Source organism: Talpa occidentalis, unplaced genomic scaffold (assembly GCF_014898055.3).
Source record: "Talpa occidentalis isolate TD23 unplaced genomic scaffold, MPIMG_talOcc4v2.1 talOcc4.13, whole genome shotgun sequence".
Classification (NCBI taxonomy): Eukaryota; Metazoa; Chordata; class Mammalia; order Eulipotyphla; family Talpidae; genus Talpa; species Talpa occidentalis.
This window is the reverse complement of record NW_023601322.1, coordinates 39,113,575-39,129,082: the sequence shown is the minus strand read 5'-3', so window position 1 is coordinate 39,129,082 and position 15,508 is coordinate 39,113,575. Positions and strand designations below refer to the sequence as shown.

At 41.0% G+C, this 15,508-nt stretch overlaps 1 protein-coding gene across 3 annotated transcripts in view; it reads right to left on the bottom strand.

The window, feature by feature from the left end:
- TMEM241 (transmembrane protein 241) overlaps nucleotides 1-15,508 on the bottom strand; it is a 158,193-nt gene that overhangs the window by 104,667 nt on the left and 38,018 nt on the right. For all 3 annotated transcript variants that reach the window (XM_037508735.2, XM_037508736.2, XM_037508737.2), the window contains 6 exons: nucleotides 15,267-15,292; nucleotides 10,682-10,733; nucleotides 8,652-8,700; nucleotides 7,795-7,840; nucleotides 6,395-6,430; nucleotides 2,260-2,294 (listed from right to left, as the gene is read on the bottom strand). In XM_037508735.2, coding sequence (XP_037364632.1) covers nucleotides 2,260-2,294; nucleotides 6,395-6,430; nucleotides 7,795-7,840; nucleotides 8,652-8,700; nucleotides 10,682-10,733; nucleotides 15,267-15,292 — 244 coding nt within the window. The remainder of the gene's footprint in view (nucleotides 1-2,259; nucleotides 2,295-6,394; nucleotides 6,431-7,794; nucleotides 7,841-8,651; nucleotides 8,701-10,681; nucleotides 10,734-15,266; nucleotides 15,293-15,508) is intronic.

Sequence of the window (15,508 nt, the reverse complement as noted above, 5' to 3'; positions counted from 1 at the left end):
TTCAAAAAAGATAAACACATGCAATTTGTTTGGATGGTGCTGGAAGGGATCATGCTCAGCGAAATAAGCCAGAAAGAACAAGAAAAATACCGACGGTCTCACTCATAGCAGGAATCTAGAAAACTTAAATAAGGGACCAGGAAAATGAATAACTATAAGAAAGTGAAAATCAAAATCAACAAAAAACTATGAACCAGAGACACTCTATGAGGGGTGGAGTGTGGGGAGGGGAGGGATTTGGGTCAAAAAAAGGGGGTTGCAATTGTATGGGGAATATAAAAATAAAATTTATTTTTAAAAAAAGAAAAGAATAAAATAAATTGTAAGATCACTGTAAAAGCATTAAAAAAAAAGCTTGGAAAGAGGGTCCACTGATTGGAGATCCAGTCTCCCTCTGCTACTCACTTCTTCCACTTCATCTAATCACCTCAGTTAACTTCTCAAGGCTTCAATTTTTCTTATTGGTAAAATGTAGCGGCACCTGGGATAATCATTAAGATCCCTTCCAGCTCTGATAATCAGAAGTAAAACAAATGAACAGCATCATTTCTTTAGGTGAAAAATATTCACCCAAATTCACTGGAAACCACTTGGCGTAAAAGAACATGTAAACCAGAAGAATCAGAAAACAGAACTTTCCAAGGACCTTTGGGGGGGAAAAAAAAAAAAACCACACACAACAAAAAGGGAGGTTGCTTGGTGGACTCTTAAATGTGTTAGATGGCAACCTCCTGACAGTGTAAGGAACTTCGAGAAGCATGACAACGCAAGGCAACCAGCAGCATGGGCGAGCAGGAATTGTTTAGGTTTAACACCTGGGTTTTGTATGATTTATTATTTAACAAAGGATAGGCTCTCGACAAATGCTAGTGGAGAGGGCACTCAACAGCAAACCTGATCATTAGCTAGCACATGAACAAACAAATTCAAAGGATGCTTATGAGACTTTAGGCAATAAAGGCTGAGTTGAGCCTTCACTGTTGTGCTCCAGAGTTAGAACCTGCTGACTCTGCGTGAAGGAGTAAATCCATCATGGGTTATTAAGGACAGGTCCAAGTCTGTGGGCCATCCTGGAAGTCTGACAACTATATTCTCTTACAAAATGTCCCGCAGACACATAACCAGGTCAGAGGACTGGCTTGAATGGAGAACGCAGCATAAACAAACAAAACATGATGGACATTTACCTGTGGGATGAGACCCAAATGTTAGGAGCACCGCACTGGTTCAGACATGTCACATAAAATCAGAAACATTACCCACATCACTTTCAACAGTGCCCTAGGATTCTAGTTCAAATAGTCTGAAGCAGTTAAAAAAAAGGAGGGGGGCGGTATGTGGAGTGGAGTGGTGGGAGCAGGGAAAGGCTGCCTATTGAAGGACATTTAAAATATTAAAATGAGGATAGTGTAGATGAATACTTATGTATTCATCAATAAATACTGGTTTAGGCATAAAAAAAATACAGAAAGCAGTCATTGTTTCTGGCACAGTATAAGAACTGGAAGGGGCTTTAGAAATAATCTGGTCCACCTTTCACTTCATAGATGAGAAAACAGAAACCCCGAGGGCTTGGGCAATGCCATAGGCATAGCAAATATTCTATAAACATTAATTTAAGGAGCATGACCAATAAAATATGTATTTTCAGCCATGCCACATACAGAGATGATTGTTTTATTTTTGGTACAACTTCAAAATCTTTCAAAGTGAAAAACCACAGTGGAAATGTATTGTAGACAATTTCTGAATCTGGATGACAAGGTAAAGGTAAGTTTTGAAACTTGACGCGTTCATCCTAGAATTGCATTGTACAATTGTATATGTATAATATGAAGGTAAAAATTGCATTATAACACATGATTAAAATTATAAAAGGATACTGGTTAACAACAGGGTGAATTTGAGCTTCTTCACCAAATCTTTAGCACTAGAATTGAAGAGCAATTCTGGATGCTTGAATAAGAAATTTTAGAAGACAACCCAAGCATTAGTTTACTTGGCACATTATAAATAAACCTGTCATACATCTGAGATCACACCAGATGAAAACACAGAAAACAATGTTCAAGAGGGGGTGAGAACAAATGCACAGGCCATCCATCCATCATAAGTTATTAAGGACAGGTCCAAGTCTGTGGGCCATCCTGGAAGTCTAACAACCACATTCTTTACAAAATGTCCCTTAGACACATAACTAGGTCAGAGCACTGGCTTGAATGGGCAATGCACCGCAAACAAAGCATGATGGACATTTACCTGTGGGATGAGATGCAAATGCCAGGAGCACCGCACTGGAAAAGAAACAGCAGAGCAGTGAATAAAACTTCCCTGGCACTGAGAAAACAACACACCCTTCCACTTGGAAGGGTAAAATCGGCCCAAAAACAAAGTACCTGTACTGAATGGTCTCCTTCTGCTTAACTCCACTCCTCAGTAAGAGAGGGAGACTCTCTTGACCTGTCTCTGGATTTGGCAAAAGGGTTAGCTCTACTGAGTGACAGAGGATCCAAGCCCCATTGGGGGTCAGCTGTGCCACTAATTATCACACCCATCTCCTTTACAAGAGTATTTATAAGCTAAAAAAAAAAAGCACTAAATTACAAGTATTCTGTACTCTAATCACTAGCTGTTGAATGTGAGTTAAATCTCTTTTTTGCCACAAAATTAACTTCGTTAGGGCCTCCCCAGTGGCGCAGCAGGTTGAGCGCAGTGCTGTGAAGCTGTCTGCAGCCTCCACAGTGCTGGTTCGATTCCTGGCCGGCCAGGGAGAATTCCACATGGCGAGGCAGACCTCTCCTGTCTTGCCCGCTGCTCTCCTCAGCAGTGCTTTTGGTCCGCCTGCCTGTTCTGCTCCCTGCTCTATCTCTGGTGAATCCTCTCACCCTCCCGCAACTCTGGCCTGTACCCCAGCGCTTGTATAAATAAAAATAAAACTTAAAAAAAATTCATTAGAAGTTTAAAAAAGAAGGTAAGTTAAATTTTCAAGAAGCTAGGCTGGAAAATGATGCACTCATCCATGGTGAGCCTGAAAATTGCCTGGACTGACTCACAGTTGTTGCTGAAAAGGATGAAAGGAAGGCGCATTCCTCTGGTGTGGACCACATATGCCCATGGCACTCTCCCACCTCCTGTGCCACCTTCCACAGCCACTGAAAAAACTCCACGTCATCCTGGCAGCTGATCTAATTAGGTTAAGGAATGTTTTGTTTTTGTACTTGCTGGATGTCCTACTCTGGTTCTGAAGCCAGGCTGCATATCCTAAGAGCCAAGAGCCTAGCTGAAGATAGACTCAGAGGGCGTGGTCCCGACCTCAGTGGTTTGTGACTTTGCTCTGGTCTCTGGTCATTTCAACATGCATTGGCTCTACTGGGTGTCACTAGCGGCAGTGCAGAAGAAGACAGTTTTGAGCAGGGAAACCACTGCTAACATATCAGCCCTGTTCTGCTGCTGGCTTATCTCCCAGTACCATTTCTGTTCTCAAGCTCTTCCTTTGCTCCCCTTTAAAGCACAGGTGGTCTGTTGGCTTCCAAAGAAGCAGCATCATGGAAAGAGGCAGCAGGAGGAAGGGTCAGGAGAAAGGCAATGGAGAATGGCACGTGTCTAGTCATTCAGAAGTTGCAGGTGTGTAAGATAGGGTTTACATGTAGCTGTGAAACAGACACACTAAAATGAGACTGGCGATGTGTCCTTCACACGGCCACCTTTGTTTACTTCTCTTCCATCTTTGGAAAACATACCCTGTACTTACTCCATTTTTTTTTCAGTGAATCTCCTTTTGTTTATAATTACGGATAACAGAAGTTATAGCCTCTGCGGTAGGACATAAGGGGCCCCTTCCCTTTCCAAAATATTTCCCAGGGTCTCCAATGGTACCCATACTTCTATTACTGGAATCACCACAAAGGGTAACCCTGAAAGCAAGCATTAGCAATAAAAATAAGAATAATTAAATGAAGACGTTGATTCTGTATGAATTTTGCAATTACAGTGTCACAGCACTTCTAATTCCTATATTGTGTTCTCCTTGGGATCAAAAGACATATTTTATTCATCCTTAGATCCCATGTCTCTATGCCAGACAAACAGTAGGTGTTCAACACATTTTCTGGATTGCAATTAATGATCTCTAGGCATATACGATGGGGATATATTTGAAGAGAACTATAACTTGAAGCCCCCTATAGTTCTAACATGTAAACTCAGAGGAAATCACACTAACATAAAAGGCACAGCATGCCAGAAAAACAGCAAACTTTAAAATTCATGCATTCAACAAATATTTACTGAGTACCTACTAAGTGCCAGGTAGTGTTCTAATATGGAAAGACAGCAAGGAATATAGAAAACATTCATATACTCACGGGAAAATAAAGAAGAAAATGTAAACTCCATGGGCTAGACTCCAATACATCTTTTTTCTTTCAAGTCCAATACATCTTTTTTCTTTCACAAAGGCACGCCCCAGAGAAAATACCTATTTATCTTTCTCTCGCCCCCCCCCACACTTTCATCTATAAAATAATATGAATAGAGACCAATATGGCTATTTTCTATTCAACAATGAGAGACTAGTGTCACTCATGTTAAAAAAAAAAAAAAAGAGACCAGGCATATATCCTATAATATTTCTTTTATAAACTACCTACAATTCTTCAAAATGCAGATTAAGGTGATACCATTTTGTTTTCAGCCCCATATATAACTTTCTCCTTTATTCCTTCCATCACCCTATGCCTCCATCTTGGGTCTTAGCCTTCTATGTATAAAAAAATTCCCAGAATCAGGGTTTGGAACAAACACATCCTCAAGAAAATAGAGGCGTATGTGTCATAGATAGAGAACCATCCAACTACAGGGCTCTCTCAAAAACGGAAAGTTCACACCAGGCCTTGGCCCTGGCAGGCACTTCAGGCTGGCACACACAGGCATAACCATCCCACAGTTCTGAGTGATTGATGCCCTCAGTCTCCAGTGCCCATGGGAAACCCAATAATGACCCTTGCTCTGATTCATATATCTTCATCACTTGTATGGAAAGATCTAAAAATAGGCTGGCCAGCCAGGGGGCCTGGAGTACTGGGCTATCTCTTGGGCAGGGAGCCCCATCTTCACATGAGGTGAAGGAGCTACGAGAAGATGGAAGGACAGGAGAGCCAGCGGGGGGGGGGGGCGGGCTAAAAGGGTATCAAAGAGATTTTCCCATCCCCTTATTGTTCTGCTTCTTGAGTTGGCAATGCTATGTTCTGTGGAAGACAGAACTGTGTACACTGATCTGGAAACATTTTAAACAGCAACAGTCTTCTTCATCTTCAGAAAAGCCTTTTGAAAGAGCAGCTGGTGGATCTGGACATCATGGAACTAAGGACTGTTTCAGCTGAGTACAAAAGAGGTCCACAGTCATGGCTGGGGTGAATCTGCTTCAAACAGGCATTTTAATAAATATTAAGATATGTATGCGCTTTATGTATAAATGGAGTACACAGCTCATGTTCAATTAAAGTTTTAAGCTGAATAATTTCCTCCGGAAACCAATGTGATCAAATACTGAAAGGTATATCTCCAACCCTCACCCTTGTTACTAAAAGTTGCTGCAGTAGGCAAACTTGGGTTCCCAAGAGCAAATCTCACTCTGCCTCTCGTTTAGTTCCATGTAGTGCAGTCTGAGATAGCTAAAATCCAAAAGCTTTCCCCAGCTATTCTGTTTAGTACCAGATCCCTGTTCTTTACTTGATTGGGGCAAGGGTGTACTCACAAGTCCATACACTATACTGACATGCTACAAAGCAAGTCTCCTTAACAACTATCCCTTCACAACAATGTGGAAATCCAGATGATTAAAATTTAGATGTTTCTAAGACCCTAAAGAGGCATGTCAGAATGTGGCAGCATGGGGAGATGCAGTTCTGGTTCCTGGTTCCCAATGGCATCCCCCTTCTCTTTCCAACCCAGGTTCTGCCCTGCCCATGCACCCCAAAAGACATGCATGTGTGAACACCCTAACCTGCAAGCCACTCTTCATCTACATCCCTCTCACTAACAGTCTTTCTTTGTACTCCCCCAAGGTCTGCCTTGGAACTGAGCTCAGAACCACTGCAGCATGGAATTCCAGGGCACAGTCTAGACAGGGGATATGAGTTCTGGGAAGAAATATCCCCTTAGCCCTATAGACTCCATATCTCATGAAGAGAAGCTTGGCTTTCCCCTCTTGTCTGGCCTAAGGGCAGAACTACTATTTGGTTTCCTCAACTCCAGGTCAACTCACAGATAATTTAACTTGCCTTCCAAACAGGCACACTGGCTCAGAACTCCCTAATCAAAATATTATTGGAAATAATATCCACTAGGTCTAGAAGAATATGAGTTAGTGTTGAAAATGTAAATCATACTTTACCTGAATATGTAGTTTAAGTACTGCTGGTCAATGTCACTAAGGAGTAAAGAAAAAAAAATAGTCAATCTTCCATTAATAAATTATAGCTACATCTATAAATTATCAATAAATAGTATGAAGACTACTTCATATTCAAAACCTGTTCCTAGTTCCTTTTTGAAAACAGTTCCTAGTTTAATACTATCATGCACATTTTCACTTATGGTGGTCTATTTCCTTGGAGCACATTTGCCACTTTTAAAGGAGTGTCAACTTTCTGGGCCACTAGACTGACTTTTAAGGCTACCATATTTGATAAATAAAAATACAGAACCCCAAATAAATCCAAACTCCATATAAATGATAATGTATTAGTGTATGTATATTCCAAATATTGAATAGTACACACCTGAACTAAAAAAAATTATTACTTATGGAAATTCAAATTTAACTGGATATGCTGTATTTTATCTGACAACTCTATTGACTTCTTATTGTAAAAACCTTTCATTAAAAGAACAAAAGGTGAGCCTCCCTGGTGGTGCAAGGGTTTAAGCACTGTACTATGAAGCAATCCACAGCCTCTGCAGCAAGAGTTCGTTCCCTGGCCAGGGAGAGACCCACATGGCGCAGCAGACCTCTCCTATCTCGCCCGCTGCTCCCCTCAGCAGTGTATTTCAGTTAATCTGCCTGTTCTGTTCCCCACTCTGTCTCTGGTGAATCCTCTCACACCCACCACATCTCTGGCCTATACCCCAGTTCTTTTATGCATAAATAAATAAATCTTTAAAAAAAAAAAAGAACAAAAGGTGCGCTAGGGATCCAAAGCCACACATCTCAGTGTAGACAACCTTCCCAGGAGTCAATCACATCAGATCTTTTGAGGCCAAGATGGAAACCCAGGGGTCAGCTGGCCAACTTAGGTGCTCTGACCTCACAGCTCCTGCCCACCCAAGCCTGAATTCTAGCCTTTCACAGCTACATTCACAAGGCAGGTCTGCCAACTGCCTGCCACAAAGCCCTCATTTTACTGCACAACACAACTAGTGACTGGGATGATTCCTGGGTTTAAATGAGTTGGGTTAGCAAAGTGCGGAGAAACCATAAAAAAGCAGTGAGCTTCTGAGCTGGAAGAAGTAAACTGGGGCCCAATGCAGCTGGTGACATAATTTTCGTAAATACTCCCTAAATGGCTGCACCTGAGGGAAGAAAACAGCCTTCCGTGCTCTTGGCATCTCTGACAAGTACTGGCGGCGCAGACCTGCAGCAGCCCAATGAAGACATGACTTTGGAGGCTGTGCTACTCCTTGCACTGTAACTCAGACTAGCAGACTCTCTGGCTGAATGTTAGAAGCTCTAGGGATCCTGGGTCTCACCCCTTTCCTTTTACCAAAGGATAACTCACCAAAATAAAATTTTACCTTAAGACATTGGGTTTCTGGGACTTCTGGAGTATCTTATAAGCTCCTGAAAATGAAGCAACACATGTCACTGGCGAAGGGCGTTCTGCTACAGAGGCTGCATGCACGTCCAGGGAAATGGAGCATCAGTATGAATTAGAGAGGCCCCAGAGGTGTGGCTGCCATTCCCCTCTTCCCTACAAGGGTCACCCAACTGCAGACAGGGGGGACCAACACTGAGAGTTTCGATGATTTGAATTCAATAATCCCCTGATAATGCAGCTCAGTACAAAGAGGGGCTGGGAATGGTCCTGACGAACAGAAGCACACAATTAACAGGCAGTTTTTGGTTTCCTTTGCCTGGTATGCCTGAGAAAGAAACATCACCGCATTTCTGAACTGTGTGTAACAAAGTGTGGGCACTGTCCCCGCCCCACCACAGCCCTCCTACCCCACCCAGACTATAGGCAGGAAACACTGAACATGATTTGAAATAGAGAGATGGTCCTTTTATTTCACCCACTTTGGGGAGCGGGGAGGTTTACTGCTGAAAGAGTGCTTTTAACACACTTCTGGATCTCTTCCCATCATCTTTAGAGATCAACCAGCACCCACACGTGAACTTGAGCAAGCAGAGCCCCGAGCCCTGGTAAGTTAATGTTTGTCACAGAAAAAGACAATAATATATTGGAAATGGAAACATTTGAAGAAAATTCCAAAACAGAAATATCAAAACAGAAAACACTCATTTAATTTTTAACCTTGAAACCTTGTGTTTAATCTTCTTGTTGTCTAAGGTCACTAAAAAGCGGATATACAAAAAGGATATACAATAAATAAACCTCAATTATTTAAGAAAGCGTTCTTTCAAAACTTACCTACGCAGAGTAAGTGAATAACAGCCCAGAAATATCCATCTGGATCAAACTGTAACACAGGATTTAAAAAAAGTTTATAAATACAGTAGTCCCGCCATCTGAAGTTTTGCTTTCTGTGGTTTTAGTTTATGATATCAAATGCCCAAAAATAATGCATATTTTGAGAGAGACCCTAACTTTTATTAAAATAAAGTTATAACTGTTCTATTCTATTATTCCTTACTGTTGTTCATCTCTTACTGTGCCTTGTTCACAAGTTTAACTTATCAAAGGTATATGCATAATAGGGTGAAACATGATCTATATAGGTTCAATATTACCCAGTGTATCAGGTGTCCCCTGGGGGTCTTGGAAAGCATCCCTTGCAGGGTGGCACAGCGCCAAATTAGGGTGTCCAAACAAGACTCCTGGGGCCTTGGGCCAGCCCCTCCTCATTTCTTATCCAGGTGCCTAGTACATTTCCTAACAGAGCTCTCTGCCTCCGTCCCTGTCCCCACACCACACTGTGCCTCTAAATAACTAATCTGATGGTGGCATTTATTGCTTAAAATCATTCAACAATATTTTAGGCTAGGTTATTTGTTGAATGCGAACAGCTACCTCCTATTATCTTTTTTTGATATATCGGTATTCAAGTGTAATGGACATTCAATAGAATATACTGTCTAACTGAAAAAAAAAAATTCACTAGTCTTTGTGTGACTTTAAGGTAAGACTCAAACTCATGCTACTCAGGAATCTCTTCACAGGCCCTCAACTCCTCCAGTCCCATTTGCTGCCCCCACCCAGAAAAAGCACATGTATTTCCCAAGCAGAAATACTTCCACAACTCCACCCAGGGCACATGTATTTCCCAAGCAGAAATACTTCCACAACTCCTCCCTCTTTCTTTCTTAAATTTTTCTTCATAAAAGTTTATACCATCTGACACACTCTTTACTTATTATCTGTCTCCATCTCCACACACCTCCTCTCCACTAGACTGTAAATCCTAGGAGTGTAGGGAGGGCACTGGTGCACACACATAGTAGGGGCTTGATCAAGCTGAATCACAGAATATACTGGACACCTCCAGGTTTTTGCCCATACCTGCTTTCGTCTCCTGGCTGACTTTTCCTCACCCTTCAAGATGCTGGTCCAGTAAGCAGAGTCTGGTTTTAGCATCAGAAAGACCTGGATTAAATTCTAAAATCCCCATTTATTCATGGCCCATTTTTCTTTAGCAATGAAATGGAGATAATAATAATAGTCACTTTCCTTGTGGAATTGTGAGATTTTAAATCAAATACATAAAGCATTGGCACAGAGCCTGGCACACAGCAGGCTCCCTATAATTGTTAGCTATTCCTACTTCCTAAGGCCCAGAGTCTTCTTAGGTGCCTCAGCACATCCTATACTTCCCTGGGACAGAGTCCTGGCCTCCCTGGGTTATAATTGTCTGTTTATAGTCTCTCTCCCTCCCCCGTGCTCTGACTAGACTCCAACTTCTGTTGGAGCAGGACAATTCTTCTTCTTTGTGCCCTCAGTGCCTGGCTCAGTGCCTGACACTTGACAGGGACTTAATAAATGCTGGGGGAGAAAAAAAAAAGCCAACAATGAGCTGACTACTAGGGTGGGGGTGGTACTCAGTGCTAATAATGAAAACCTAAAGATAACAAAGTGAAAATCACTCTGCAGTAAGGCCCTTGGAATAAAAGGGGGAAAATCAACTTGGCCTCAATGTGTGAGGCTGGGGCAACTTGGGCGTTGGTTTGTGGTTCTCCAGCCACATAAGGAAGGCAGACTGCACAGACCACAGTACCCAGAGACCAGAGCTCTGCGGATCACACTGTTGCAGCCTTAGGGAGAAGACAAAGGCCTGAAAAGTGTTGACCTGGTAAAAAGGTATCCAGTTTGAAAGCTTTTAAATGCTTTTGCATCGGCCAGTGCTATCCTGATTCTAAAAAGAAGGTCCAGAAATTTCTGCTCATATACACAGGCTTCACAGGGTACAGATACTTGGCAGGCAAGATGAGTTTACCTGAACTCACCTGAGAGTCATTGAAGGGAAGGCATCCCGCTGCGGCCAGGAGGAAGAGGGCACTGTGGAGAGGGAGATAAAATATGTAGCTTCACTTTTCCACATCAAAGTGTTTCACAGAGTGTGTGAAGGCTGAAATACATCAGCTTGAGTTTGGATGAAGCAAAGATTCTCCAGCATCAAACCTAGTTTCCCTGTTCATCCTCTGAGAGGCCCACGACCTACGTAGTTTTCAACTGTGTGCTGTAGTGAAAACCAGTTTCTTCTCTGGTTGCTCAGCTAGCTGGTTTCTCAGAGACTAGGACATTTGCAAAACCACAGCTGGTTTATTTGAGAAAAACAGTGTGCCTGTGAAACATATAATAAAAGGGAATTTTTAAAGCTACAGATCCCCAAAAATAATACTAGTGGAAAATCAGACTATTACATTACTTAAAAAAAAAGAAAACACCATAACAAAAGAAACCTAAATTCACAGAGATGGAAACATACAGGAGGTTACCAGAGGGGTGAGGGGCTACGGGATGGGCTAACTGGATAAAGGGTATCAATAAGTACAAGCTTCCAGCTGTAATACAAATAAGTCATAGAGAGGTAATATACAGAATGGAGACTAAAATCAATGACACTATAAACTTGAAAACTGCTAATAAAAGATGGTAATAGATGTATTATGATGATCATTTCACAATGTGTAAACATGGAATTGTTATATACTAAAAAATAATGTTGATATGAACCATAGTTCAATAAAAATAAAAGTTCTAGTTCAACAACCTAAAGAGAAAAAAAAAAGGAACATGGAAAGCATATTAAAATTTTTTGTGCATCACCTTAGCCAAATGATCAAAACCAGTATCTCCAATAACTAGACAGATCAACATCATGGTGTTGCTGCTGGACATACAAAACCTCAACTGAAACATGAGGAAACAGTAGACAAACCCAAATTGAGGGACAGTCCACAAAACAGTGGACTTAAAACTGTCCCCAATGAGAAAGCAATGAAAGACAATAAAAGACTAAAAACTTCCAAATTAAAGATAACATTTTTAGGGGAAAAGATGACTAAAAAAGACAATACTGGGATAATTGACCCTATTCGAACACAGACTCAATCTTAGATAATGTATTACATAAGACGCTGATTTTCTAAATTTAATAATTACAATGTGGTTACACAAAAGATTGTTATTTTTAGGAGATGCACTCTGAAGTATTTAAGAGTAGGGTCTCTTCTTTGCAACTTACTTTCAAATTGTTCAGAAAAAATAAAAGCATAAAAGTACTGTGTGTGTGTGTGTGTGTGTATTATATATACACACACACAGAGAGAAAGCAAATGCACAAAATGTTATCAATGGGTTAATTTAGGTGGAGGGTATATGGAAGTTCAATGTCATATTCTTTAAACTTTACTGTAAGTTTTAACCTTTTCCTCAAATAAACAAGTTTTATTAGAAAATCTCTTTAACATTTTGCTGCATCTACTCTGAGAATGAAGACCATTCTCAGCTATCAGACTGTCAATATTCCAGAAAATGTTGACATCTCCCTAAAGGGAGGTGCTGTTATTGTGAAGAGGCCCAGAAGCTCGCTGCAGAAGGACTTCAGTCACATTAATATTGAACTCAGTTTCCTTGGAAGAAAAAGAAGATCCAGATTGACAAATGGTGGGGAAACAGAAAGGAACTGAGTGCTGTTGGCAAAATCTGGAATTGTACAGAGATCATGATCAAGGGTGCAACCTGGGCTTCTGGTATAAGGAGAGTGTGTGCAGACTTCCCTATCAACCTCAGTATTCAGAAGGATGGGTGTCTGGTTACAATTGGAATGGGGTGAGGGGCAAAAAATATGTTTGCAAGGTTCAGATGAACTCAGGCTTTGCTGGGTCAAGCCCAGAAAGATGAGTTAATTTGTGAAGGAAATGACACCTAACTTGTATTAAACTCAGCTTCTTTGATTCAGCAAACCGTAAAAGTTAAAAACAAGGATATCAGGAAATTTTTGGATGGCATCTATGGTTCTGAAAAAGGAAGAATTCAGCAGCCTGAAGCATAAAAGCTAAACTATCAGGCTACAGAAACAGTAAGATCCAGGATGAATCCTCAGATCTATTTGTGATCTCTAAGATGCAATAAAAGCCATTATTAATTTGGGAATTTTTCTTAAACAGATTATCTTTTCCAACTGTTCAGCAAGTAAATAGTTCAGAAGCAACTTCTAGTGCACTAAGAGTAACCAAAGGAACACGAATTTTTTTCTAATAAGACTTCAAATGCCTTGAATCTGGTTTTAGAAGGAGAATAAAGGTTGTTCCAGGCAAGAGGAGTATGGTACCAGTGATAAGCAATGGGTGATTGTTCACCATAAGTTATAGAACTTTGGGAAGGTCTGTAATTTTGCAGACACCTGAAGTTGAATATTTGACAGGCAAGTATGCCTGATTCCTTTGTTTGTATATCAGTAACTCTTTATGAAAAGGCAACTGAGATATGGAATAGTGATAATACAGCCTCAGATCCGAAAGCTGCAGTTTGAGTTCATGATAAATATGACTGCTGTCTAAGAAATTCTCAATTTTACCCTCTGCCCCACTTCAGTCCTTCACTCCAACACCCTAATCCTTGACATTTTTAAATTATGCAAGAAAAAACAAGGAGCTAGCAAACATGTAATATGTAGGTCTCATTGAAATCTTAAGTCAAATGAACACTTTTTCATATTTAAAAAAAGAGAAAAATCTCTTTCTGCCTACTGAAATATTTACGCATGAAATATTATGGTGCCTGGGATTTGCCGAAGCCCTGGATGGAGCCATAGTTGAAAACTGCTAAAAGTGGATGACAGGTGTAGGGGCCTTCATTATACTATTTATGCACTTTTATGCATGTTTAGGAATTTCAAAATAAAACATTTTTGTACAAAAAAGTAACATTTTCAATCACAGATATTTGCACAAAGCTAGCCACATTCATTACAATGTTTGGAGCTATCTTTTGATTCAGTAATCAGTGGTTTTCAGTAGATCTCTTCAGGGTTTCATATACCCAGAGATCATGCCCTCAACTTCCCCTAATTATTCTCTCCTCCTGAAAGAAGACCTCAGAAAGCACAAAACTCTAACACAAACTTCTGCCCCTTTCCATTTTATAATACAACAGCATGTATAGTGTTGTACCTTGTCATTTCTGTCCAAAGCAAAGGCTCAAAGGCACAAATAGAGTGAAATCAGCATTTTAGTTTTTGGGGGACTTTGCTTTATGTCATCTCAGAGAAATAACTACAGAATTCTGTATAGAAGTACGTAATGCTAACCACCTCTCTTCACTGACAGCAGTGATACTAATCAATCTTGTCCACACCCAGACAGTGCTCCCTGTTGTCATCACCTGAAGCTGTAGACTGAAGAGACCAGCATGGCCAGCTGAGCCCAAGGCAGAGGGGCTGGTATGAAGGAATCCTCCAACCAGGGCCTGACAGGTGTTGCCAATTTACCACAACAGGGGACAGCCTGAGGCACAGGAAGGTTCTCCACACTAGCCCACTCCATTCCCACAGCCTCACCAACTTCCAAGGCACACAGACAAATGGCCTACCGGAGACTCCGAGGCCCCCGACTCCGGGGAGATTCAGAAGCAAAGGGCGGAAAGAGTGGAGGGTGTAAGGAGGAGTTTCCGGGACTGCACAGGATCAGCAGGTTTTGAGTGGAAGGTGAGGAGAATGCTCTTGGGTTTGGGGTCTAAACTCCGGTGGGAGGCTTTATAGGACATAAGGCACTCCTCCCATCTACAGGCAATGAAAGCTACAGTCTCCAAATGGACAACCCCAAGGGTTAAGGGAAGATGGGGGAGAGCCAGGTATTAGACAGCCATCTTGGCTTTGAACAATACCTCACTCTATCGGGTATTAGAGGACTTTCGTAATTCTCTTTAACACCTGCTAATCTTTTAAACAAAAGGATGAGTTCTGATTTTTTTTTTCTTTCAAGTAGTTGCCTGTAATAAAGACAAGATGGGAGTTGAACAAAAGCCCAGAAATATTTGAAATAAAAAGTCCTAAATCCATGTATCAGAGCACCTCTGTTGATTTTTCTGTCTACAGGACTGAGCTTCTAAGCTACTGTGGAAGAGGGAGGAAGCAGACAGAGAACAAGGTGCCCAGGTAGCACATGGAGGGCAGAGTCCAGCCAAGGAAACTAAGGCCAGGAGGGTTATGGCCACTTTCTCCAGGACCACAACTAGATCCCTGGACTCAAGGCCAGTGCCTTCTCAATCATGGGAAATCTTAAAAACCCAATAAACATTATTTTTAAAAATTGAAGTCATGTCCAAGCTTTCCATTTTCATTCTCATCAGCACTGCACAACTTTGAGCGAAGTTTTGGGCATCAGTGGCTGAAATCAGGAATAACATATTTCAGGAAAAAAAAAAAAAAGAGTACATTTTAGAATAAGACACACCATAAGGGTCAGAATGTTTATAATAACTTCTGTAAACTCTCTGGTATCAATCTTCAATGGTTTATGGCAAAGTTAGAAATCAGATTAAATCTTATATTTTAAAGGTTTGTGGATTTTTTAAAAAATAACTTACCTACAGATCTTTGCAGGAGAAGTTTTCTGTATGAAAATAAAGAGACTCCAAATAAATTTTTAGAAACTTTTTTCCTTTAAAAGAAAATATTTAGATCAAGAAGCAAAGATAGCCTGAGTGAGTTTACTGGGCTTTACAAGCTTGATGCATTTTAGTATTTGTTGGGGCTTTGTCTGCTTGGGCTCATGAATTCGTGGCTGGCTCAGAGGTGCAGAGTTGAGTCACCAGGCAAAGCTTCCCGG